General features: G+C 39.9%; 1 protein-coding gene across 1 annotated transcript in view; it reads left to right on the top strand.

The window, feature by feature from the left end:
* The window catches only part of LOC143352474 (uncharacterized), a 465,026-nt gene that overhangs the window by 215,503 nt on the left and 221,958 nt on the right, over positions 1 to 27,565 (top strand). Inside the window, exon 5 of the mRNA XM_076784988.1 lies at positions 19,679 to 19,795. Within this exon, the coding sequence (XP_076641103.1) occupies positions 19,679 to 19,795 (117 nt within the window). The remainder of the gene's footprint in view (positions 1 to 19,678; positions 19,796 to 27,565) is intronic.

The raw sequence follows: 27,565 nt of genomic DNA on the forward strand, positions 1-27,565 counted from the left end.
TCATCGGTCTGTTAGTTCAGCCGTTATAATTTAAGGAACAAAGGATGACACTTTTTTTTTAAAAAAATTATTTCAGATATGTTCATATATCACTGAAGACTAAAACATATTCGATTTTGAACAATCGTGTCCGATTTCCCGTTGAATGAAATAACCAACAACTCTTCTTATTATTTATTTAATTGCTCCAAACCATACAGGTTTCTATAGCTACATAACTGACAAGTGATCAAATTAAATGCTACAATAGAATGATATAATTTTCTTATTTCGCGGCTTTAATAAATATCTTTCAATTAATATTTCGGTTAGTTTGAAGCTCGGTGTTCCAGGTGAAAAGTGAAAACGTCAAAGATAACAGTAAAACGCTGGATAACGGAGGAACGGGAGAAACTAGATAGACACACCAATCAACAAACAGCGAATTTACCGAATTGAACACAATCGAAAAATCGCTCGCGTTTCGCATCCGTATCGATCCCAGATAATTGTCAATTAATTGCAGCGCAGTTGGCCCGAGGTTTCCACGGGGCTGAGAACGGCACCGTGTCGGCTAGAAACTTTTGTTTACGGGGGTGGATGATTTCCTTTGGTTTTCTCTCTTTCTCTCTCTCTCTCTCTCTCTCTCTCTCACTCTCTCTCTCTCTCTCTCTCTCTCTCACTCTCTATCTCTGCTGGAAATATAAAAGAGTTCGCGGCTGCTGGTGCTGCAGGAAATTCAGACGGGCGTCGCTGAGTTGAATAATTGGGCCTCGTCGGATTTTATTAAAACATTGCCAGCTCGACGGCCGGAATCGTGTGAAATGTGTGTATGCAGCCATCGGTGATTTATACGAGTTATTTCGCGCTGGCAGGGTGCTCGTTACGCGAGGTAGATACGAAAGCTTGTAACAGAAAATGAAAGGGTGGAGGGATGTCTGCGCGTCCCGTGCTCAGTATGCTTCGCAGAAAGTAATCACGATTTTTCCCTTTGATTTACGCTAAACAAATAATTCGCCCCCTTCGAGCCTGCCGCGTTTTTCTCAGCCACGTCTAATTGTCACCTAGGTTTCCACATGTACAAAATATTTTTTAAAAATGATTAGTATTGTACGTTGTCGCTCCATCTTTGAAAATTGATATACCCAGGAGGTAGAAATTCTTATTCTTCCGTATTTTATACGGAAATGATTAAAATCGAGAGAACTTTCAAAAATTAGTGAAAAGAACTACCTTAAAAAATTGCCGTTCAAAAGTGCACAATTTAAAAAGTATAATTCAACAAGATGCTTGGAATGCCGTTTTGTACCCCTTCAAGGTGAACTATGACCGATAAAAAAGTATATCGAGTATTCTTCTACGAAGTATCGCTCACAGAAGTTGCAACAGAATCGGTGTCTCGCGCAACTTTGAGCGCATTCGCTGCTACGCCGAAGAGAACCCGAAGCGAACCAGAAATCCAAAATCGAAGACGATCCATCCCGGCGAGAAGTGTGTCCACAGGCGACGCGAAACTTAAAAACAAAAAAAAAAAGTTCGAGCAAAGTAATATAGAAAAGTGTTTCTGGAAAAAAGCAATATACGTGGAACTTCGGTCGGAGGGGCGAGGCGTCGTATAAAGTGAAATTGAAAATTATTATTCGGAAGATCGATGTGCGTAGGTGGAGAAAGTTAAGGGAAGTTTAGATAAAGCAATATCGAAAATTGCCGTATGGGAAAGCGATCTGCGTAGGGCTAGAAAACTCCGAGACAACTTTCTAAATCGAAAATACTTTGTCGTTCGACGCGGAGGATCCAGGGAGGAGGTCGCATCGCGCGACAGCCTCGGAGCGGTGCCTTTTTTCAGCTTTCGCTGGGAAAGAAAACGATTGCGAGCGGTGACTTTCTCGCGTCTTTTCGCGCCTGCGCGGCGCGTCGCGTCGTCATTACCGATGCCGAATCGCGCGAAACCAGGTCGACGGGTCTAAGGATTAGACACGATTTCGCCGGAGCTGTCATCCCCCGATGACTCTACCCTTTCGAGAACTGGCCTAGCCGCGAAGCAAATGTCAGATGTCACAAGCATGCGAAGAAAGTTTGACGCCGCTCGCGAAACCCTGCGAAAGCTACCCGGGGCGGCGGAGAGAGGCGCGACGAGAGCGCGCCGAGATTTCAGATCTTCAAGACGGGTGCTCTGTCATTATGAATTCCGAGAAAGAAAGTCAGCGAGACGAACGGGGAACGGCCGCGAAAGAGAACAAGTTTTGCAACAATCATTCTCTTTCTCTTTTTCTCCCTCTCTCTCTCTCTCTCTCTCTCTCTCTCTTTCTTTCTCGCTCTTTGCCGGCCATTCTGCTCCTGACTTCCACTCAACTTTTCTCTTTCCTGTCCCTTATCGCTACGCCAACTTTCTGTTGGCTACCGACTTCCGGAGTTCTGCTTTTCAACCGGCGCGGCGCGGCGTCCGAACAAAAAGCTATCCTGTTGTTTTGTACGGGAAACGACGTTTCATTTATTAGCGACAATCTTGCAACCCGGTTAATTGGCCCGACGCGAGACGGTGATCGGAATCTTGTTTCCTACGGGGACAGAGGAGAGGAGTAGACCATTTTTAAACATTTTCGAATTTGTAACACGACGGCACAGTGGTAACTAGACTGCGGATCTTTATGCAGAATACAAATTTTCTACCTGAACTGCAACAAACTGGAGTAAAATAGACATTTATTTTCTTTCTTAATATGTTTAATAGATTGAAAATAATGTAACAGCATTTTAAAATTTTTTAAATGTTTTTACTGTTTTAAAATACGCCTACCCATTTTTGTCATAGATGCATAAGCATGAGCAGTCTAATGATAACGTAGACTGAGGATCTTTATTCAAAATAAACATTTTCTACCTGAACTGCAACAAACTGGAGTAAAATAGAAATTTATTTTCTTTCTTAATATGTTCAATAGGTTGAAAATAATGTAACAGCATTTTAAAATTTTTGAAATGTTTTTACTGTTTTAAAATACGCCTAACCATTTTTGTCATAGATGCATAAGCATCCGCAGTCTAATGATAACGTAGACTGAGGATCTTTATTCAAAATAAACATTTTCTACCTGAACTGCAACAAACTGGAGTAAAATAGAAATTTATTTTCTTTCTTAATATGTTCAATAGGTTGAAAATAATGTAACAGCATTTTTAAATTTTTTAAATGTTTTTACTGTTTTAAAATACACCTACCCATTTTTGTCATAGATGCATAAGCATCCGCAGTCTAATGATAACGTAGACTGCGGATCTTTATGCAGAATAACAAATATTTTCATTGATTGCAAGACACAGGAGCGAAATTAAAGTTTCTTTCTTCTTTTAATTATTTTATTAAGCTATAATACAATACGCTGGTGGCCTTGAATCTTCTTAATATGTCCACTGCTTTAAATTGTGCTTACCCATTTTTGTCATAAATGCATAAAATCCGCACCGATAAGAAATCTAGATTTACTGTTTAGATTTTCATTTTCGGAAATTGTCCAAATCAATTAAACGATTTACTTTATTAACAGAGAAATATTTAGTATTAACCATTACAATGATTTCATATGTTGGGAGCTTTTATTTTCAAGTTGCAATTTATGAACTAATATCGATAAGTACAAACCTTTCTATTCGAATTTTAGAAGCTTTTTAATTTTGATGGTTCTATATAAAATGCAACGTCCACGTTCTTTACGATTTTAAGCGAGACTTAGATGGAAGATATTGTGCTACTATATTTTTTGTTCCCACTCATATTTTATTACCAAAGCCCTGTGGCACGTAGCTATGGTTCTCACGTCAGAACCGCCGTCTGCGGAAGAGTTAGAGATATGACAACTTCAAATTCACTTGGAAAAAGGAAAAGTTCTCGCAACCGGAGCATTGAAAATTCCACTATGGAACTGTTGAACAGAAAATAACTATTCGTCAGGTTGCGTACAATGGCACAAAAGATTATTTAAATTTCGTGTTGGAAAAGTAGTGGCGTCATTATAACAATTTTTCTAAATCAACCATAACAATACAATTTAAATGTTACTAACAAATTCGATATCACTTATTTTAAGTAAACGAATATTTATATTGACCTATAAAATTTGCTCTAAAAATGTTTAAAAATGTGATGGAAAAGTAGTGACATCATGAAAACAATTTTTCTAAATCAACAAATACAAAATACAATCGAAATGTTACCAATAAATTCGATATCTATTATGAATTGAAATAAACAAATATTTATATTAACCTATTAAATTTGCTCTAAAAATGTTTAAAAATGTGTTGAAAAGTAGTGACATCATTATAACAATTTTTCTAAACCAACAAATACAAAATACAATCGAAATGTTACCAATAAATTCGATATCTATTATAAAATGAAACAAACGAGTATTTATATTGACCTATTAAAGTTCAGAAAATGTTCAAAACAAATGGCTTAAAACATATCGTTGATTGCAAATGAGGACACGTAGAACTGAGTGTATAAAATATCGTTTGTAAGAAGCGAGCGAAATGGAAATCAGGCGTTTTAGAAAACAAAGATTTTTGTTGTTGTTTTATTTATATTTCGCGAACGGTTACGAGGCATTTACTCGCGGAACAAGCTCGTGAAAATTTTCAATGCATCGTAAACTAGTCTCGACGAAGACGTTCGCAAAAACATGGGATAGCAGTTCCCTAAGTTTTCCGCGAAGTTCACTGCTTTCGCAAAACAGTTAAAGACCCGTACTTTTATTGTCTTATTATACAGCAGTAACAATTCTTATTTAACTTTCAGCGACCGGCCCGATTAATTTTCTCTTGCGCTACTTCCTCGATATATGTCCGGAGCATTTAAAGCGGCAAATAATCCAGAGAAGTTTCAAAAACAAAAACTGCAAACTTATTCTGTTGCAGTAGCGAAAACAATCATTCCATACAGGGTGCCCTATTATTTCTAACACGATAAGTCAAAATACAGTTTATCATGCTATTATTTTCAATGATCTTATGCAAACTTTCTGGCATAAGACTTTGGACACCACCGTGACAAAAAGATGTTAAACATGTTCCATACATGACCCACCAGGGTTAGAAGGTGAGTTAAATGTGTTTTAGATAGATTCATATTAATATCGAACGTATAAGTAGCATAATCGGGGACTTCTACACCCAAAGAGAAGATGACATCCTTTGTCACTTTCGCTGCATTTTGAATAACAATAGATTAATCTTAATGATGAGACGACCTTTTTCATTTTATCTTTCTCATCAAGGTTATTTTATTAGTCGTTATGAGAACGTAATAAAACTATAAAAACAACAAGAGAATGTGTCCAATGAAGTATATAGTAAAATTATACGAAAATGTGTGGAGAGAACTTCTTCGTGCACATAATAGATTCTTACAGTTCTAAATACCGCTGGAACAATTATACTAATCCAGTGTCTAAAAGCTACCCCTAACATTCGAGACAGCGCCTGCACAGGCTCAAGACGTACCAGAACTGCTCAGCACCCTTAAACCATGAAATAACGCGCTTGCTAATTTTCCAACACGGTTTCAGCATCATGGTGGCGCGCAAGTAGTTAAAGACGATGCCGGTAAACACGGACGAGAACAGGAAGCGTAGATCCCGCCCAGAAAATGGTAGCCATTAAAACAATCCCAAGAAATCGGTAACCGACAATTACTCAGCTCGGGTAACCTTGCTATCAGGGTCGAGGGGTTCCACCCCCACAGCAGACACGCTGAAGGCGTGCAGGAGCGGTCGGAAGAAGCGAAAAGAGAAATCCAAGGCGGAGACAGGGCCTCCACGGGGACACCGCTGGTTCACATTTAAATTTATAATCCGCGCCCTACGCGATTTCGTTCGAATGCCCTCTGGCAAATTGATTCGCGGTATATCTAACTTCGGTCCTGCGCGCGATGAGGCCGAGCGAAAGGGATGAGGCGGAAGGGCGTTGGTTCCTCGGGAAGAACGATGAGGTTCGGGTGGGGCGAAGGTGCAAGCTGCTCCGGGAGAGGAAATGTAAAATACTCGAAGCTCGGAGCGAGACAGACAGCCTAGACAGGAACGAAGAGATGGCGGTAAGCGATTTCCAGTTGACTGACTGACATCGGTTGCTTACCCTCGCCTTCGCCGGAGCTACCCGCCGCTTCTCTACCCTCCTCTCCATCTCCGCCGGCGCTGTTTCGAGCGCGGGTTCACGTACGGACGCTTTCGCGACGGTGTCTTCGACGCCGCGTGCACCGAGATCGCTGGATACACAACCATACCGTGCCCAAGCTGCGACTACGTTTTCCGCTCGGGGTCCGGACCGCGATTAAGCTACTCCCCGACAAGACGCGGCAAATTGCGCCGTATTCCGAAGAGGCGGTTCCGCCGCATTCGGCTCGAATCTTCTCCTCGCCCGGCACTGATCCCGTCAAACAGAACCTCCGCAGCATCCAACGGCCCCGGCTCCAACGGTTTGCGGACGCATACGAACAACCTGGAAAATAATCGCTTTACACCAAGACCCCCTAATTACCCTGCCCGTCGCGTCGGTGACTTTAATCCCGAACTTAATTCTCGCTCAACGATTTTTGTTGAGTTTACGAGCCTCGGTAGAGACTTCTACAGAGGCGCTAGTTGACGAGTTTCCGATGCGATTTTTCTTGGTCCACGCGAGCGGATGCTTTTGACGATTTTGTGCTTTGGAGACTTCTTGGGTCTGCAAACTGTCCAATGAATCAACAAGCTGCATGGCTGTTGAAATTAGTAGTCGCAAATCGTTGGATTTATTACAATTCCAAAGTATGAATCTTTTTATCTTACATGAAACCAAGTGGAATTCCAAGTAGACATGTCTTACACTCGACCGGCGTGAGATCAGAGTGTGTTTATATGTTTATTGCAGGGAATGGTTAAACTTTCCCTCTGGAAACCAGACATTTTTAACCTTTTTTTATGTAATACTGTAGATTTTGGCGAGAGAATGCCGAAAATCCCAGTTTTAATGTTAGGAAATCACTGGTTAGAAAGTTACGCGTGATTAAAGTTGAGAGATTTTAAGCGTTTTTGACAGGCAAGGGCGCCGCCATGTTGGTACGTACCCAGCGTGGCGCGTTGTGTAACGAGCGCAATCGCTAGGCTGTGTGGAAATCGCACATCTTTACACACGCATAACTTTCGAACTATTGATCTCCTAGGATTGAAACTCGGAGTTTCTGTATTTTCTCGCTAAAATCTACTGGATTACGCAAAAAAAGTTGAAAATTTCTGGTTTCCTGAAGTAAAGTTTATCCTAGGAACTACTTTTTGAACTCTTTTAGATTGTGCAAATTCCACTGAAGTTCGGTTCGGGCAATTGTAGTATGAACAAAAACAGTTGTTAGAGATAGTGGAAGAAGTGGATCGGCCATACGACTGACATGACATGGTAGTCAACGAATTAACCATTCTCTCAATAATTAAAACGACGAACGAGCAAACAGCACCGACTTGAAACGTTGCATAGACGATGCCAACAGTTTAGAAGTTAGTACAGGAAAAGCGAAAGGGAGAGATAAAAGAAAGCTCACCGGAGGATCGGCGAGATGTCCCTAGGAAATTGGATGCTTTTATTTCGCGCGGTTCTTCCAGATGCATCGGAATGCACTTTCGCCTCGGCCATGTTGTCCTTCGTTCCCCTTTCGGTACACACAGTCGCCCGTCAAACGAGGTTAGCCTGTGACCGAAAACTCCATTCGATTTCCCATGTACGCGGCCTAGTATTTGCACACACGGTCCCGATGCATCGTGAAGAACGCAATTTTTCAGTCGCACATCACGTCCTGGAAAATTAAATGAACCCGTTTGATGTCGGCGGAATTGCCAAGCGACGAAGTTGTTTTCCCGTTAAGCGTCCGTACACGTATGTCGATGGTTTCCACGCCCCGGCGCCTGTGGCGTGTAGATTTTGAGAAATCAGGAAACTAACATTGCAGGATGGTTACTTTTATTGGATTCTCGATTAATATTAGGGGTACCCATAAGTAATCAATTATTTGCAAAGAATTTGTTTTGGCTTTAGTTCTGTACCGATAGTTGAAGAGGAAACACGTATTCTTTTACAGTTTGCGGTAAAGCAGCCTGTGTTCAAAATATTCTAAAAAGTATAATTTTTTGACAACCCTGTAATAAAATGGGGGCGTCCGTACCTTCCGAGGATCATATTCGTCATTGTATACTTTTTAATTTTGCGGGATTTAATGCAACGGTAACAACAAAGAAAATTTGCGATGTTTATGGAGATGTATTGAAGGTCAGCAAGTGTCAACGTTGGTTCAGAAGGTTTGCTGCTGGTGATTATGATCTCTCTGACAGGCCTCGAAGTGGACGACCAGTTGAATTGGATAATGACACCCTAAAATCTCTAGTGGAAGCTGATCCAAAATTAAGTATACAAGAATTATCGAAAAGCCTTGGGTCCACGTGGTCAATTATACAAACGCACCTACACGAAATGGGAAAGGCATATAGGCAAGGAATATGGGTACCGCATCAATTATCTGAGACCAACGAGAATATTCGTCGATCAATTTGCACTTCATTGCTATCCAGATTTCGTAGAGATCCATTTCTTAGCAGAATCGTTACCGGAGATGAAAAATGGATTCTTTATGATAACATAAAGCGTTCCAAGCAATGGCTTTCTGCAAATCAAATCGCAATACCAACCCCTAAACCTAGCTTATCACTTAGGAAGGTGTTACTGTGCATTTGGTGGGACTGTCGTGGCATCATTCACTTTGAGTTGTTCAAACCTGGAGAAACAGTTACTGCTAAGTTGTATTCAGAACTATTGAAAAAGAGGGCATCTTTAGTCCACAGAATAGGTGTAATACTGCAAATTGACAATGCTCGGCCCCATGCAGCGAAACTCACTCAGGAAAAAATCAAAGAATTGCAATGGGAAGTTGTACCGCACCCCCGTACTCACCGGATATTGCTCCCTCTGATCTTTTCAGATCTCTGGAGCATTATTTAAGAAATAAAACATTCTGTAGAAGATGCAAGGAGGCACCTTGAGTCATATTTTGCTTCACGAACCCTGGATTTCTATAAGAGGGGGATTGGAAATTTGTAGGAAAGATGGGAAACTGTCCTTGATAATGATGGAGATTATATAATAAATTAAGGAATAAAAACTTGAATTCACTACAAAGTTTGTTTCAGATTTCAAAATAATTGATTACACTTATGGGTCACCCCTAATATTTGCTTCCTTTCGTTCTACCCTTTAAATGCATTCAATTTACACATTTATCAAGAAACACATTTCGTGGCATTTGAAAGGTACATTTTTTTACCGGAAGAATGTACGAGGGTTGACTTCCATACGGATCGGAGTGGATGTAATTAATGTTGAAACAATAACGCAGTTTTAGGAGAAGTATTATGCAGTAACAAGTGGAGTTGCACGTTGAGTAAGTTTGATCCGTACAGTTAACAATGTAGACACCTAATATCCGTGAAAAGCGTAATGCTTATGCACCGTGTTAATCATACCGATCTCATAGCACGTTAATCGTGCACGCTTGTCTCGTAAACCATTAAACCCTGTAGCCACTTGTATGGCATGCATCAGAATGTACCACAGCACACGTTCGGAAACAATTCCACGAATATTCAAATCATGTCATGTATCAAGACGGACACAAAATGTAACCGTCTGCCCATGAATTGCTCCAAATATTCCTAATCAATTAATTTGAAAACGCGGTGATGTTCATAATATCGTAACAGCATGTTAGAAATAACAGTTCCAAATTAAATGTTCAAAACAGCACGGCGCTGAATATTTCCAAAATTCATCGCGACCGTAGCTCCCGGTCGAGCTAACAGGGCAACAGAGCAGCGATTTCAAGTATGTGCTAGGCTCAATAATTCGGTAATTCTACGTCTCGCCAGTAGCGTAAAGAATCCTCGCCTAGACGTAGAGAAAAGTGGCACGTTTTTGAATAATACACGCAGCGAGGAGATTCTTCGTAGCGCGATGCAACACGGACCGGGTCCCTTGAGAATATCGCGGTAGTTTCTGCGAGTGCAGTTGCGAAACACTCCGCCGCAATTTGGCTGGTCTTGTCTCGGCGAGTCCCTAATAATCACGCTGCTCTCTCTCTCTCTCTCTCTCTCTCTCTCTATCTCTCACCCGGTCCACTGTCTTTGTTTCTCGAGTACCAGATAGAGACTCGAAGACAGCGTTCCACGGCCGCAAGAGACAAATCCAGACAACAGCGCACTGTCGAAAATTACCGGGACGATAGCTCGGATTAATTACAATCGGAACTGTCCCGGGGAATCTTCAGAATTCGTGGTATCGAGGGCTCCAACGATAACGAACTGACACAAAATTCAACGAGAAACGCTCGGCCGGCGAATACCGACCACCGAAATTCGTCGGATAATTTATGAATTTCTCCTTGAACTAATGCAGAGACGAAGAGTTAGTTAGCGGAGGCACGGGACCGTCGAAATCTCGAACAGATTATTCAGATTATGAACCAACTTGCCCGGTATTACGAGACTCAAATTTCTGGTAATTAATTTGCCTTCGGTCCGCCGTATCGCAGCCGAAGAAGCTGGATCGCTATCGGATTCATCGGATACTGTTGCGCTGTAGCAGCTTGCGAATTAACACTAAGAAGCTCTCTTCCTTTCTCTCTCTCTCTCTCTCTCTCTCTCTCCCTCCCCCCCCCCCCCTCTCCGTCTCTCTAGTTCTTAGATTACGGATTTTATGCTTAAACTGCTATCACTTCCCACCAACTTGGAAAACGGCCAAACTAATAACCATAAAAAAGAAAGACAAAGACAGTAGCGACCCCAATAGCTATAGGCCAATCAGTCTGCTCCCAAACATCAATAAAAAATCCTCGAGCTTTGATGGTATCCCAAACATAGCATTAAAACACCTCCCCGGACGTTATATATATTTCTATACAATTATTTTCAATAACTGCTTAAACTGCTATCGATTACGGATTTTATGCATTTACGAGAAAAATAAGTAGATCAAATGCCATCAAGTAGAAGCAGAGAATTTAATATTACTGTTATATTGCATCCAACTCGTTCATTCAACGTATACTGGGTCATTTTGACCCGACTTTTGTTGCGATCGCCCGACCGCCATAGATACTCCTATCTATGAAACATGATATTATGCATTTAATACCTTCCATCATTATTACTTGCCAAATACTATACGTATAAATAACGCGTTATCGCATTATCTCATGTCTCGTTATCGCATAATTATTAGAAGCTATTAACAAAACCAAATTTTGCATTTGTAGCTTTCGAAATATACGCGATTAAGAAACCAGCACGGCGGGTCAAAATGACCCGGTTTCGTAAACCGTGTTGCTGCTCGAACGTCCGAAGGTGAGGAAAGGAAATAAATGCTTGTATAGCTCGTGTATCTTGAAATTAGGGTAGACAATTTTATTTATTATTTAGAGAATCTCCACATTTAAGGTATCCTCTAATTATTGAATGTAACAGACAGCGGTAACCCTAAAGCCATTGTTACGGAAGGAAATCCTAACAGGGAACTTAGAGTTAATTTAAAACATTGCTTTAATTTAAGTTGTGGCTTTTGTCCTATTCTGATTGACGAGATCGATGACCGAAGGTACCTCCTCTGTGCGGTTAGTTGACACGACATCGCGTTTTAATTGTTCACAAAAATGTTCGAACGGATTTTCGCGCTGCAGGCAAACGTTGTTAGCCGAAGAGCAACGAAGGGGAAAATGCGAGAGGTGAAAGTGCATCCCGATGCATGCGGAAGAATAATAAAAGCATCCAATTTCCTGGGGATACCTCGCCGCTCTTTGTCGGACTTCTTTTCGAGCTTTTCTCTTTCTTTCGGTTCTCCCGTTGCCTGGTCCGGTCTGACGGTTACAAAAGGAGAAGGCAGGAGAAGTCGGTTTACGCTTTTACGGCGAGACACGCGATGCCAAATCCAGCCGGTAAAGTGAAACGTTGCGAGGCACGCAGGCGATGCGATGGCGGCGCGGTGGTCCATGCCATCACGGATAAGAACGAGACTCGACAGCTTCCGGTTTCCAGATATCGGTACGATGCGGCGAGCGTTTCAATTATTTATGTCGTACCTCTGGCACACGGTTACATTCCACTGATACGCCCTCGTCGTTTCACACTTCTTCTTGTTTTTTTTTTTTTTCCCCACCAGCCGTCTGACATCCATTTCCGTCTGCATCGCCTTTTCCGGCTCGCCGGATTCTCTTATGTTGGATTTCGTTTTACTGGCCGCAATCTTGGCCGTCTAAACGGCACGTGACTCCCACGGGTTCGCCGATGCTGACGATTTTCGGGATTCGCGGGTATCATCGCGATGCGAACACCTCGTCTAATGGAATGGGTGGAGCTTTCCTAATGGTGGATACTTCAGGCAGTATACAATCCTGGAAGCTTAATAGAATTGAGCGAATCCAACGTTTTGTTTCGTATACGGGGTGCCGCACAGTGGTTCAGATTGGAAAATCGTGTGACATTTTTGTATAACTTTCGAACCGTATGTGATATTAACGTGCAACTTGAACCAGATAATGTTGAATTGTTAACCTACGGATAGGTTAAAGAAGAATTGTATCACAATTCTTGTTGTTGTTACTATTACTATTATTTTCATTACACTTTTTATTTTAAATATTTATTAAATCTAAAGTGTCTGCTTCTAATAGCCTGACCTTTTTTCTGTATGATTTTGTTCTAATGCTAGATATATATGGATCGTATGTTAAAAGTAATTGGTTCAATATGTCTTCGTTTATGCATAATCTTGAATTTTTTCGCGTGTTTCTACATCGTATGCGTTTGAAATCTTTATGACGCGTTTCTTGGGCCTCCTCTGAAAGTTCCCCTATTGGCAACAACGCATTTTTTATAATTTCCGCCCCATGTATTAGTATTTTATGAATTGACGCTGGCATGTAATACCATCCATAATTGTTTACATAATGCATTGCCGTATCTTGTGCATATTTTTTAAATTTTACTATGTCCACTGTGTAGGATGATGAAATGACCTATAATAAAAAATGAATATACATATACTATTAAAAATTTCCAAATGTTTTGAAAAGGAAGTACGTGAAGTATAACGTGGAGCCTTTTAATTAATTTTATATCAATTCCCGTGATTTCGGCTGATATTTTAGCGTTGGAGAAAAACTTTCGGGCTGTATTACCATCGTTCGATGACTCTTCTCCTAGCAGAGTTTCATCAATTCATGCGATACCGCGTCCAACATTAATAGCTTTAAACAATAATAATTTGAGCAGTGGGACAAGGGGGGAATTAATTCTTACATGATTATTTAGAGGAAGGTGTGCCGAACATATTCCTGTTTGTTAGAGCTTGGGATCTTTTGGGATAAAAAAGATCTCCTCTGACAAACATATAAAATTTTTTAAATCTGTCATGTGTCATTCAGCATTATTTTTTAAATATATTATTATTAGTTATTACTAAAAAAATATATGGTTTCTTATTGGAAAGGGATGCTCTATATCATGCAAAAAAATTAAGAGAAAATATGGGACGAGACGATGAGGACATCGCAAAGAGCTTAAGCAATTTTTCTTGGTGAAATATGCTACTTTTAAAACGTTCAACTTTAAATGATCATAGAAACTAAAATATGTATTCAATTTCATTAATTTCTTCATTTTCGTGGTCTCTAGACATTTACAAAGCAATACAAATTGATTAGTTTTCAATTTCGAAAAGTCGACTTTTTGGTCGAATGTCCCTACATTCTGCGATCCGGACCACTGTGTGCCGCGGAAATCGTACTACAACCGGGCAGGGGTGATTCTACATGTAAAATTAAATCGAATAAAGGGAATAACATGATTTCGTTTGGCACCACGTTTTTGAGAAAATCCAGCTTGATGATCCGTCGGGTTCGCGTGCTATAGTATATGCAGGAAGTAGAATTGGTCGATCATGATCAGACGATTCCTATCTAATAGCACGCGTGTTCGTCGCATTTTCTCGAAAACGAATATGAAAAGATATTGTATCAAGTTTTTCAAGTTTTGAACCTGAATAAATATACTACATCATAAAAATGTCACATCAGCGAGCAAAAATAACCATAACGATGTTCTAACGAAAAATTTGCCCTTTAAAAACTTCTACTTAATGAAATATTCTAGAATCGAGTTGACCGAAACACACGCGTTACATACGAACGAATCAGTGTCGCCGCGGTGCGCGCTGGTTGGTTCAACAAATAAGAAGAAAAAAGTATATTTTCCTCGGCTTCATAGTTTCTACAATCTTGCAAAACGAACAATGACCGGCCGATGATAAATTGACGCTTCACTTGTCCGCGATATTTCCGTGTACGGCTCGGCTGAATGGCTTCTCGTCTATTAGAACGTCCACTCTTTTGTTTCGTAGCATAACGCGTTTGTGTATTGATTATAGACCGTTCCATGGAACACTCCTGAGGTAATGCCGGTTCGATGACAATGAAAAACGGAGAGCGCGAACGTAGACGAAACGACAAAAGAACGACGTAATTGTTTCTGTTTTAAATATCGTGCTCGGGAGTTCCAGTAGATGGCCGATAACAACAACGGATAACGGTAACGGCGTTTATGTCAGTATACGGGGACAAGCGCGAGTAACGATAAAATTCGCCTCGTACGCGAAACGGGTATATTATTATATTTTACATCAAAGAGCTTTAAAACTTGTCCGTTCACTCTTTCCCCGGTTTGCATTAAAGCAAATCGATGGGACAGCGCGGCCGGAATTGTGTAAAATGGGATCGTGAATAAAATATAAATAAAGCGTGTTAAGCGAACAAACAGCGAGAGACCGTCGGTCATTTTTATCGTTCGTTTTCGTTATGTTTGCGCCCCCCTTTTGCGAAGGCTGCCCGATAACCCATAAACGATTCGCATGAGATTCGAGAATTAATCATTCCGCGTATACGTTTTTATCGAGCGAATTGCAGCGGGAGGCAGGGCTCGCGAAGAATATTTACGAACTATTCGCGTTCCAGCACAACAACCAGTTTTACTTGCGATATCGAGTTTACGTTTCTAGTACGTGCACGTACGCCACACACGATCGGTCGTGTCTGCATTTAGATTGTCGTTTCTACTGAATCATTACATAATCATTTAGATCTCTTGTTAAGGCGTACTCCAACTGTGCAAGAATTCGTATAATATTAATTAGTAAGTTAATTAGTTCGATCGCGGTCCCCATCAAATGATCGACGCATCTGTTGCAACGATGCATTTCTATATTACTGTGTAATTGACGTGGGAAGGAAGCTCGGTAGAAATTATATTTAATTGTCATGATTGCATTGTTGATTCAAGTTATTTATAAATTAACTGTGTGTTAGTCTGAAATATTAATGAAGCATTGTTTATTGTTAACTTTGGCAAATACAATATTTTCAAAAAGTATGTAATTTTTTATTTATTTATGTATTTTGAATAAAGGACGTTAAATGAATTTTACGGTCTGTGTTATTCAAAATTATAAAGCGCAGCGTGATATTCCGGGAATCTGTTGCCTTTGTTTGATAAATTTTGTGCTCCACAAAGGTAATACAATCTACTTTAGTGCGTAATATAATATAATATACTGTAGTGCGTAACAATGAAGATTGTCACTGAAAGTTGTTGACAGCAAACGAGTTAACGTGTTGTTTTACTGAAACTATAATTTTGAACACACGAAACGATAAAACAGTATTTGCAAATGTTTTCACAGTCTTGTATTTGATCCATTCATTTTCCATATAACCGAGCAAAATTCAAAATCAAATCATACTTTTTCTTGCTGAAAAAATGTACAATCCTAGGACTATCGAAAAGCACCCAATACGTAAAAGAGAAGTTCTAAAACAAGTATAATAATCATACAAAATTCGGGATAATTGAAATGAATTTTTATAAAACTGGTATTTTTCTTCGAATTTTTGGAGATTTCCAATTTTTTTTAAACATGTTCGCAGAATTCGAAAAATGTGGAAAAATACAGATTGTGATAGAACTAACATAACAATGGTGGTGCTCCGAAAACTTCGATATAAGATCGGCAATTTAATGCTTCCGGATTTTTTAAAAAATCGATTTTGCAACCAAAAATTCCGAGATAATTCTCTGTCATGTGTGCTATTAGTTAGAATGTTCCAGAATTTTTTTGTAATTTTTTTTTTTAGCAGATCAGAAGAAATACAGGGTGTTCGACTACAGGTGGGAGAAAATTTAAGGGGTGGTTCTCCAAGGCAATATAAGATGAAAACGAAGAATAAAAATATTGCGATATCGGCTTCATTTTTAAATTGTTATGAATTAAAAATCCGCCTGAAATGCGGCAACCCGGCCAACAGATGTGTACGTAGCTTATGTCATAAAGGCGCGCGACAGTCAGGTATCAAAGGAGGTCCTCGCTCGCGCCCAATGGTTAGGCATTGACGTCACACTCTTTAGCCAATAATTCTTGAAATGACCCAATAGGACGGATAACATCCGCAAGCCTGCCGAATTCCTGCTAGGTGACTTCTTGTGACGTACCTCGTGACGCGCACCTCTGTGACGTACGCATTAATTGGTAATTCTTTTATTCTTCATTATTGTTTTATATTGTCATGGAGAACCACGTCTTAAATTTTCTCCCACCTGTAATGGAACACACTGTACAGCATTATTCAGTAAGCTCACTCTACAATTACCCTTGTGTTAAGAGCTCTTTGGGAGCCCTATCGAATGATCACTCCAGAAATCAATTTGGTTTGGGGGCACATTTGACCATCTTATCCGGCTACACCCTTTGCTGTCGCTTTTCGCAACTGTGGCACATCGGATTGAAACGACTTTCATTCGAAAGAATATTATTTGAAAATTACCGATAGATAAAGATGGGAGTTTAATAGCAGGAGAAACCGGTTAAACTGAATTCTCGATTGGTAATCACTTTAATCGACTTTATCCCGCGAGCAATATTCTGTTATCGCATCTCGAGAGAAAGGCTCGTCCGTGAACAAATTGTTGCCGGTGCCGGCTAGAAAATGTCGCGAGGGAAGCGACCGCAGTCCGGCTAGATGAAACTAAAAAGCAATTTTTTCGCAGCGACCGATAAAAGCCACGTATCTGGGGCTATCCGCGGCTGCGTTGCCGGAGCCGTAACTCCCATCAAAAACTTTTATCTGACCGGATTACGCGCCGGGAAATACGTCTGCCATCGGGAATTCGACGGAGCCGTCGATACGACGTGACTCGACGCGACGTCGCACCAGGACAAGAGTTGGTATCGAATGCGCGAGCCGGCGTTGATGCCACGTGGCAATTAATTCAAAACCGTACATTCGATACAATAGCCGACTCCGTGGTATCGTGTTCGAGCCTTGACGCGACAATGGCGTACCGATGTCTGTACACAGGTTCCGTGCTCTATCAAGATTTGAATGAGCCAACTCAGATACACGGGAAACGGTCCCATAACGGTTAAAGGCATTACCGTTGGGAACCGCGTATCCGGGACTGTCACGTTGATATGTTAATTAAGGTTATCGATGCTCCGGTGACTCGTGCACGAATCAGCTTGGGAGCTACTATTAAATTCAGTCTTGATCCTCGGCCACGTGGCGAACAGGATTAGAAGACAACTCTTTGTATTAGCTTGCAACGCACCTGCGAGGTGTGGTCAAATTTGCGAAGGTACCAGGTCTATAAAAATTATACGTCACGACTACCATAGCGGGATGCTATGCCTCTGGATTGGTGCAGATCTGTTAATAAAATGGACCGCAAAAATTCATCCTGATCCTTCTCTTTAAGGTCCAACATTTTTTTAAAAGTCCCGAAAGTACTCTTGAAAAACGACTTCAAGAGTTTCGTGTACTATTTTATTTTATACAGCGTGTTCATTTGAAAACTTTCCGGCCGAATATCTAAAAACGTGTGAAACACGTGTCCAAGAATTTCGAGAAGAAAGAGGAGGGCAGTATCAGTTTTTTATTTGGGTGGCGTTTTCAAGGTCGTTTGAAGGTCAACCTTGTTTTTTCAAATGGAAACTTATACTTTTTTATTATGGGCTCTTATTGTACGTAAAAAGACCAGCAATTTTCGTACGATACTTTTTTTTTATCTGCGCACTAGTTTCTCCTGTATTTTTTGTTTGTCTCTTCTCTGGCCAATTAGAGCTCTGTTTGCAATTGTTGAACGTCGGACTGAACGATCAACTTCGAACAGACATGGTTCGGTTGACTTTAAGAATTCTACTATAGGATTTTGCAAATGATTCGATGTTTTTTCAAACGTTCACACCGGAATACCACCTTGAACGAGCGTAACGTGTAGTGTTATCGCAGCTCTGCCATAAACGCGACGAAGGAGGATATTTTTGAGCAGCTTTTATAGCCGCTCTTATAGCTCGCATCGCAGCTCTAACGTAAACGGTATCCTAACGCTATCATGGCTAAGCGGTGCGCGTTTTAGCCCGGTAAATTGGAGTGGAGACTTTTCGAGAAATCTTGACGTATGGTAATCAACGAGGCGTGTTATGGAACATTTCATCGTTTCTCTCTTACGGGGAAAAGGCCGAAGGCGAGAGACTGCGGGCTCGAATTGAATCAGCATGATTTTCTCGATGCGTATCGCCGGTTGCGTAACCGTTCAGACCTTCCCACTATTTACGGATACACAAGCCCGCCGCGTAGGCGAATCCTTTGATGTTGATCACCAACGAAGAAGCAATTCCGACGCCGGGGACTCGTTACAGATCGTCTCATCGTGTACGGTGTCCTACCGCTGATAATGCGATTCGGCGAAAAGTCCTCTGAGGCGAGAACTCTGCAAAATATCCTCTGAAGACGTTGAATTCGAAATCTGTCTGGAAACGGCGCACAGTCTCCGATTCCTCTGAAAAATGGGACAAAAATATGAAAAACACATATTTCCAAATTGAAATTTGTTTCGTATATATTTAATGTATTAAAACATCTGAATAATTCATCGAATTCTGACTATTTTTATTTTGTAGTGTTAACTGTTAATTGTCCACATTAATTATCGATATAAATTGTTCATTTTTTCACTATTCAAAACCTTGACACATAATGTGGTCCTCTGAGGAAAGTGTTCTTAGTATTTTGAAGAGTCCTCATCCGCAAAGGGTCAACATGTACAATTTTATTCCGATACAAGACGACGCTGTTTATTTCGAAACAAGAAAATCGCTATACCCTCGACACCGTTTAACGCCATAACGAGAGGTTACGTTATACTGTATCCTCTTCCAAGGAAAGAAATAGTTGCTCGGCCGACCACTTCATGTAATAGTTTGCGCTGCATTCGAAATACGACGAAAGCTAGTCCCGCGGCATCGTCTTATATCGGAACAGAACTGTTTTCGTGAAATATCGGTGTGAGTCAGAAATGACTCCAGTACAGGCCCAGAACTCGCAAGAGTCCGAGGGTTGGTATCTCTCAATTATCGACTCCGTGCAATTTGAATTCCCTAGTTGGACAGGCAAAAATTCCATTTCTCGGATTGGTCAGCTTTCAGCGGCGAGCGTGAATCGGAAAATGGGAGAACTAATTAGCAACGAAATCGGGGACTTTCGTGCATGCAGGAATAACGATTGCTGATGTCTGTCCTCTTTTTGTTGTAGGTGCGAGGGTGGCTGGCTTCAGCTGCAAGGCGGTGCTCGAGTTTGCGGTCGCAACAAACGTTTCGATCAGCCGGTCGTCCTGTTCTCCGACAAACCGGTCCCGATCCTCCACATGCAGTAAGTATATGTATACGCTCTATCGATCCTTTTTATTTGATCGCGAGCAGTCCCTGCCTCGGCAACCCTGTAGGGAGAAGGGCGGAGAAAAGGAAAAAGAAAACAGATGCTCGGTCTGGCATCGAGTGAAATAAATTCATTTGACTTTCTTTATTTTCTATCGGCCGAACGCTGCGTTGCCGATATATTAAATAGAAGATACTGTATTCCGATGAAGTTCTCGTTATTTCAATAACTAATGTATTGGCCCGGGGATGGGCGGCCGGATTACCTTTTTAATTAACGGGTCACGGGATACTTCCCTTTATATTTTAATATCAAACGCACACGCCGCTTTCAAAGAATTACCTGGAACGATAAACCCGGGCTAACAAATTCTCATGTTTCACGACAGATATGCACGGTTTTCTGTTTGCGGATCGTATAAAACCCTCAGGCACAAAAATATTCTGGTAGAATTACTGGCAGAGAGAGGGTAACTTTTTCCCCTCGATTCGAGTCAATTCCCCTGATCTGGCGACTCTGCCTGTGACCAGTGTCGCCAGATCAAGACTTGTTCCCCCACTCGAACTTCCCCTTCTACCACGATATTCCCCCACGCCACGTGACGCGTTTCGTCCCTGTCGTGTATACTCCGCCCACTGGCAGAGAGAGGGTAACATTTTCCCCTCAATTCGTGCTCCCTCCCCTCATCTGACGACACCGATTCGAACCATTCAATTGTCCATGATTTCTGGTCGAACGTGCTCGATGTCGTTGTGTTTGTGAACAGTTATCGAGCAGACATGGACAAGCTTACTTTAATTATAAAAATGTTGAAAAGCTTGTTCACAGGAATTACATCTGAAGGGTTATAATATAACAGTTACAATTTTTTATAAATGAAAAATCCTCGGAAGCGTCAAGCTCAGTATTTTAAATTAAACTGCACACTTTTTTACATCGATTAGTTTATCGGTACATTTTCCATATCTAATTCTTACGGCGTAATCTTTAAAAAATTCGTACTTCGTTAGATATTCTATGTACTACGGAATATTTTATAGAATGTATTGAAAATATCTCACGAATAGCTGAGTCTTCGCTGAATCACTTCACTCAAAAAGAAAACGTGATTGATTTTGAAATTGACCTACAAAAAAATATCACGATGGTCCACTCAACATTATAGAACGTTTAAAACAATTTCATAAGCCGTTAAAATATTTCGATAAACATTAAAATGTTTCAATGAAATGATATTCACCTTCCCGAACAAAAGATTTGCGAGTAACAGGACATAAAAGTATAAAAAAAACCTTTGTGATGCGGTTCTCAAAAAACTTGAATGAATTCATATAGTTACCTTCGAGCATCCTAGATGGAGATTGTCACAATGAGTTTGACAAATAATTTGTTGAAATATTTTCTGTTGTAAATAGTATGAAGCAGAGCACGTGAATTTTACAAATTGTTCGAAATCGTCCTGACCCTTTACAGACGAACGGTCACGAATAAAGCAACGCGAAGCTGATTCTTAACGAATATTTGAGATAGGATTCCGTTGGGTTAAATAAGGAATTTCGTTATATTAAATAGATTTGATCATGTTTCCCGCGTTACCAAGAAACTCTCGAACTTTAATGGAACCTACAAATGGGATGAATCGCAGGCTTACGAAACCGATTTAACTTCGTTTCGCGAATTACCACGGACAAGCGGCGAAACCTTTGTTAAAGGAGATCTGTAAGCAACCGGGAAAAGCGATAGAAATTCCAGCTCCGTTGTAGACCGAGAACACGTCTTGGGTTAAGTGCTTCTTATTACTGTGGACGATCGCTATTTCAGTTAGACGAACCAATATAGGAAAGGTGCCAAATGCATAATGATAGCCGAAATCCCACCCCATAAATTAATTTGTTATTATTTGTTACACGTTTTCCACAGCAGCGTGTTATTTTCTGCTCTCCAAATCGAATTTAAAACATCAGACAGGCTCAATGTGACTTTCACGAAAAATGACGTTTTTAAAAATGCCTTAATTCTAATTCCAAAAAGCTCCCACGAAGACGAAATAATTTAGTCGGTGAAACGGAAAATGGAAAGATAATATTGATCACAGTGATTACTTCTTCACCATTATATCCTTTCTATAGAGGATATGACAAAATTTACTTTCACTTATTTACTACAACAAAGCGTAATAAAATACAATTCACTCGAATAAATCGCAAACAAAATTCATTTGATCATAGCATCAGCCGCACACAGCGACTTCAAAAAATAATTGATTACTAAATTTCGAATATTCGATAAATTGTTGACATTCAAACTAGAATAATTTCATAAAAAAGAATCGCACAGAAATAAACCTGCGCTCATTGTAAAGCTCGAAGCCTCTACTTGAACAATCCATCGTTCATTAAAAATCAATAACATGCCTCTTTATAATTTATTAGAGAAGGAGCTAATAGTCGTTACAGATCGTTACACAAATTTTCATCTCTGTCATTGATTATCCTCACACTCTTCCGCACTTCATTAGTTATAGAAATGAACGTTCTTTTCGCCCCCGGGTTACTTAAAAATCTTTCAATTTCGAGACGCGTGTATCATCTCTAAAATAACTGTGAAACGTATTCGCGCGGAAGGAATTAAGTAAAAGAAGGAAATAACTTCGCTAAGAGGCATTCACGGAATTTACTTCTCTGTTGGAAGGAGGCCGTCGTAATTAATTGGCTCTTTTTCCCTTTGTCCACCATTCACGGAGCGTTATCCGGCGTTTTTGCGTGCCTTCATTTAAATGCAAATTAATTTACCTTCGCGAAACGAAACGGCTTCCTCGCTACCGACTGTTTCCAGACCACGGTTATTTTTCGTCGGTAAGATCGTGTCGGGCGTTCATCTTCTTCCTCCTTGATTGTTCGCGAGCTATGCTCATAATTCATTCTCGAACTTATAAAACGATTATGTTCTCATTTATTATTCTATTTCGAATATGCGCTATCGACCGAACGCTCGGAAGCGACTTTCAGTCAAGTAAGTGAGTCACTTCTTAGAGACTGCTACTGCAACTCTGAATTCTTATTTTTTACAAATCGATGCAGTCGTTTTTAGTTGCTCCAGTTTGTTGATTTAGCAAACGTATATCTCTGTGTTCATCAATTTACTTTTACTTCCGTTGAATGACTCGGGAAGAGAAGATTCAGCAATGTGTACTCTAAAGTGCGTTTAATTATTATTTTATTCACTTTGAAAATAAAGTGGGAGGAGGGATACACAACAACGTTGCTTCGTATTAGGTGGACTACAAAAGTCATTTGCAAAACATACAATTTTTTGAGCATATTAATGATATTATTTGCTGTAATAAATATTTAAACGAAAGAACAAGACTGCAAAATGGTAGAATACAATGGACAATACTTGCATTTGATTAGTTTCAATTTAAAGAAGCAGAATTTCCCTGTAAATATAAAATTCTGCGTAAAGACCTTCTGGCTAATCTAATAGTATTATACCGGGAGTTCGAACGTTGCAATTATAATCTAAAAATAGGAAAGAATAATCAATGTGGACACATCAACGTTAGAAAAATGATTAAACTTCACTCGATATCAGCAATAAATGTCACTGAAAGTATTTATTGATAAATTTGGCAATATTTATAAACTACAGTAAAATTTCTGCTGTCACCTAGGAAAGACGTACAGTAGCGGACATAAATTTAAGACGATGATACGCGATTTCGATTATACGCGTAATATACAAGTACTGTCTTTCTATTCTGTTTGATATTTCAAAGTAAGACAGGTATATGTTTCATCTCCTTCATCTCAATGTTGTGATCGTCAAATGTAAACAATGTAGAAGTTTCAGTCGTTTGTTTCTACTGAACGTTTGTGCGCAGCGGACATTAGTTTAAGACGATCTGTCTAACAAGCAACATCTATTACGCTCTTTCTATAATTTGCTATATAAATTTTGAAATCGGAGTCTGGCATATCTTTCGTTGGTTGAAGTTTATATACAGTGGAGAAAAGTATGGGTAAGTCTCGGAGTTTGCTACCAAACGAAAGAGAGCAAATTGTAAGACTGCGAAAAGAAAAAATGACATTTTCCAAAATAGCAAGTCTTGTAAATAAATCAGAAACGGCTTGTAAGCAAGCGTGGTACACATTTTTAAAGACTGGTTAATATTCTGATCGATCAAGAAGCGGAAGACCTCGGAAAACAACTGCGAAACTGGATCGTCGGATTCACCGCTTATGCGAAAAGGACCGCTTTCGTTCTGCAAGTGTCATTGCAGTTGAAATAAACACGAACAGTGACACAAACATTAGTGCTAGAACTGTTAGAAGACGTTTGGAAAACTTCCATTTAAGAGGACGAAGACCACGGAAGAAACCAATGCTCAGTTCCAAAAATCGGAAAATGCGACTTGCATTTGTTAAAGCTCACGAACATTGGACGAGTCAAGATTGGCAAAAAATACTATTTTCAGACGAATCAAAATTTAATCGTGTTGCTTCTGATGGGTTACAATATGTAAGACGCCGAATTGGTGAAGATTTGAAACCACAATGCGTTTTACCAACAATTAAACACGGGGTGGTAGCGTTATGGTGTGGGCGTGTTTCTCTCGCAACGGCCCTGGACCAATACGTCGTATAGATGGAATTATGGACCGTTTCCAGTATATAGACGTGTTGAAGAATACCATGTTACCATATGCACACAATAATATGACTAATAGTTTCATATTCCAACAGGATAATGATCCAAAACACACAGCCCGAGCTGTGAAAAATTTTTTTCGTGAAGAAAATATTAACGTACTACCGTGGCCTTCGCAGTCACCAGACTTAAATCCAATTGAAAACTTATAGAATATAGTAAAGAAAAGTGTGGCAAATTATAAACCAAAAAATCTTAATGAACTTTACTCTATAATACAAACGGCTTGGAATACCATTCCTGTTGAAAAATGTCAAAAATTAGTATATTCGATGCCGAAAAGATGTGCCGAGGTGATAAAAAATAATGGATTTTGGACAAATTATTAAAATAAAACAAATATTTCACACATTTTTCGAATGAAATGTTTCCTTTATACATAGTCTTAAACTTTTGACCATGAAAATATAATATAGATTTGTTTTTCTTTTGCATATTATTACTATTATGCTCAGAAACATAATAAAAATTTTTGTTGTCAATATGTAAACAAACTATTCATCTGTTACCACCAAAATAAAACCACTGCATTTATGTTTTTCATGTCAATTGAATTATTACTTCCTTCTTTTCTTTTCGTCTTAAACTTTTGTCCGCTACTGTATATGCGTGTCCATAACAAAGTGTCTCGTTGAAAATATTAACAACTGCGAGTTGAGACCATCTTGGAACTAAAAAGTAATTGAGAAGATAATTACCTACAGAAATTATAGCAGAGTGCAGTGCATGGAGCCACGAGATTTTCAAGTCCAATTATGCTTCATGAGCTACAGGGACTGGCGATCGGAATGATGAAGAATAATTCCGAGCAGCTCTTGCCCGGCCAAACGGCGAACTTCAGCGAATTTAGTGATTTCTGTTTTCAATTTCGAATCGACAGGAACCCAGGATTAATCTCGGTCGCTGATTCGAACCTCTGCGGTTATTCCGTGAATCGACGCGACGGCGTCGCAGCCAGTAGTTCATCTCCATTCTAATCGCGGCGATTGGCAATTTTACGGGCAGCCCGACAATTTGCAGGGAGAACTTCGGCGAAGCGTGAATTGTCGCATCTTCAAAGTAAATAAATCGAGTTGATTGCACGTGCGTACTCCGGCCCTCGGTTTTGCGGTTCTGTGGCGTACGCCACTGATTCCGCTGATACTGGATAGTTTATCAATTTCATAAATAGCTGGTACACTATAATCGAGCTTGTCAAGGCCGGGACTATGTTTGCGCCATTCGTATCGCGGTGGCGCTGACCGACAAGGAGTTTCTGCTAACATAAACTTCCGTTGCCACTCAACAGTAGATGTATGACTATCGATTATCGATATTTTATTGATGCTTAACGGTACGTCGATAATTTCGTTAAAATATCGTTAAAGCCAATTAAAAAAGGAGCTCAATATTTTTTATCGCTGTTTCTTGTTCTAGCTGGACTTTTGAATTCTGGCATTTTGATTAGCTGGAATTTTGAAAACGAGGCGTCAAACAGAAAAAATTCTGTTTCTTGGACTTATCTTTGCATGCAGAATCACCGCCCGGCCTGTTGTAAAAATTTCAATAAATTCTATTTCACAATTTTCATAGAGCAACACTGTCTCCCAAGTACACTGTCAATCAAAATTAATCGATCACTGTTTCGTCAAAAAGTTATTATTACTTAGTGATTAACAAACATACAGCAACTATTTGAAACACGATTTAAATTATAAAGCCTCAAAAGCGTAGGTTAGCTTTCTCGAAAATACTGCTGCATCATGCAGGATAATGGGAAAACAGAGATACTGCTCCCTCTCGCAAAAATTTTTCAAATTTAACCAACTCTACCGACATTAAATATGTTGAAATTTACTTTAGTTCCTTCTGTTCGTACATGGCAAACAAAAATACAAAATAATGTAATACAGTGCAGATGAAAAACATTAATTTGCGTGAATTGAAACGTATCAGTTTACTGCGCTGCAAAAACATGCTCCCGGATTATTAATCCAATACATTTACTTCAATGAAAACCTAGAATATACATTAATAAATATGCAACGTTCGGAATTAATAAATATCCGCGGTTGTAAGGAAGAACGCCGCATGTCTCATATGTCGTAAAAAATCATTTGTTATAGCTATTTATGAAGTTTCTGAATATTTTTTTTTGTGCGGTCCCTGTCTACCGCACAAAAACAAGTTTGACTGTATCGAGTTTGCTTCAGGAAATATATTAAAGGTAATGGTTGCTGGTCACGCGTATACTTTCCAGCACACTTTAATCGAAAGACAGGGATCGTTGAAGTTAAAAGCGGAAGTTAAACGCCATAAATCACGTTCGCGACACATTTATGCCAGTCGCGCGCGCCCCCGGTTTGCCACATTACGTTCGACTTCACAACTTATATAAATTTCATCATTCGACCGGCCCCAAACTACTTTGTCGAAATCACTTCCGCGAAAGTGCCCGGTAAAATAACGTGGTGGACATTTTCAGGTCGGGGAGTGTTGCACAGATTTTTTTCTTTTGTTTCGTTTCGTCTCCTCGTTACCAACGATTCGTTCATTGAATCTCAAGAGGCCGCCGTAGTTTCTGGCGACACAACGTCCTTGCACTTTGAAGCATGTCATTTCGACAACAGCTGCCTCTGATTACCAGCAGCTAACTGTTTCGGGCGACGTTGCGTCACCATAAGTGAATACAAGGAAATTTGTAGGTTTCAAGAACACTGTGATTTCTCTATACAACAGGGTGGGGCAATAACTATTAGCACCTCAGATATCTTCGAAGCTATGGAGGTACTTCGGACATTTGAAGGTCACCTCCATTTTTTTAAATGGATCGGTATGTTTGTGCTTCCGTATCATGATAGAGGATCTTAAAACGAGTTCAACGACCCATACATAAGGTCATTGAAGGTCATAGAAAGTAGAGAAAGGCGAAATTCAGCATAAAAGATTGGACATTCTATTAAAAAAAAACAAAGGCGACCTCTATATCATCTCTATGCCTCCACTTGCAAGAGTGTCATTTATGCCATATTATGTAGTTTCTTAAACCCTACAATTTCTGTAAGTTACATTTTC

The sequence above is a fragment of the Halictus rubicundus genome, chromosome 3 (assembly GCF_050948215.1).
Source record: "Halictus rubicundus isolate RS-2024b chromosome 3, iyHalRubi1_principal, whole genome shotgun sequence".
NCBI classification, from domain to species: Eukaryota; Metazoa; Arthropoda; class Insecta; order Hymenoptera; family Halictidae; genus Halictus; species Halictus rubicundus.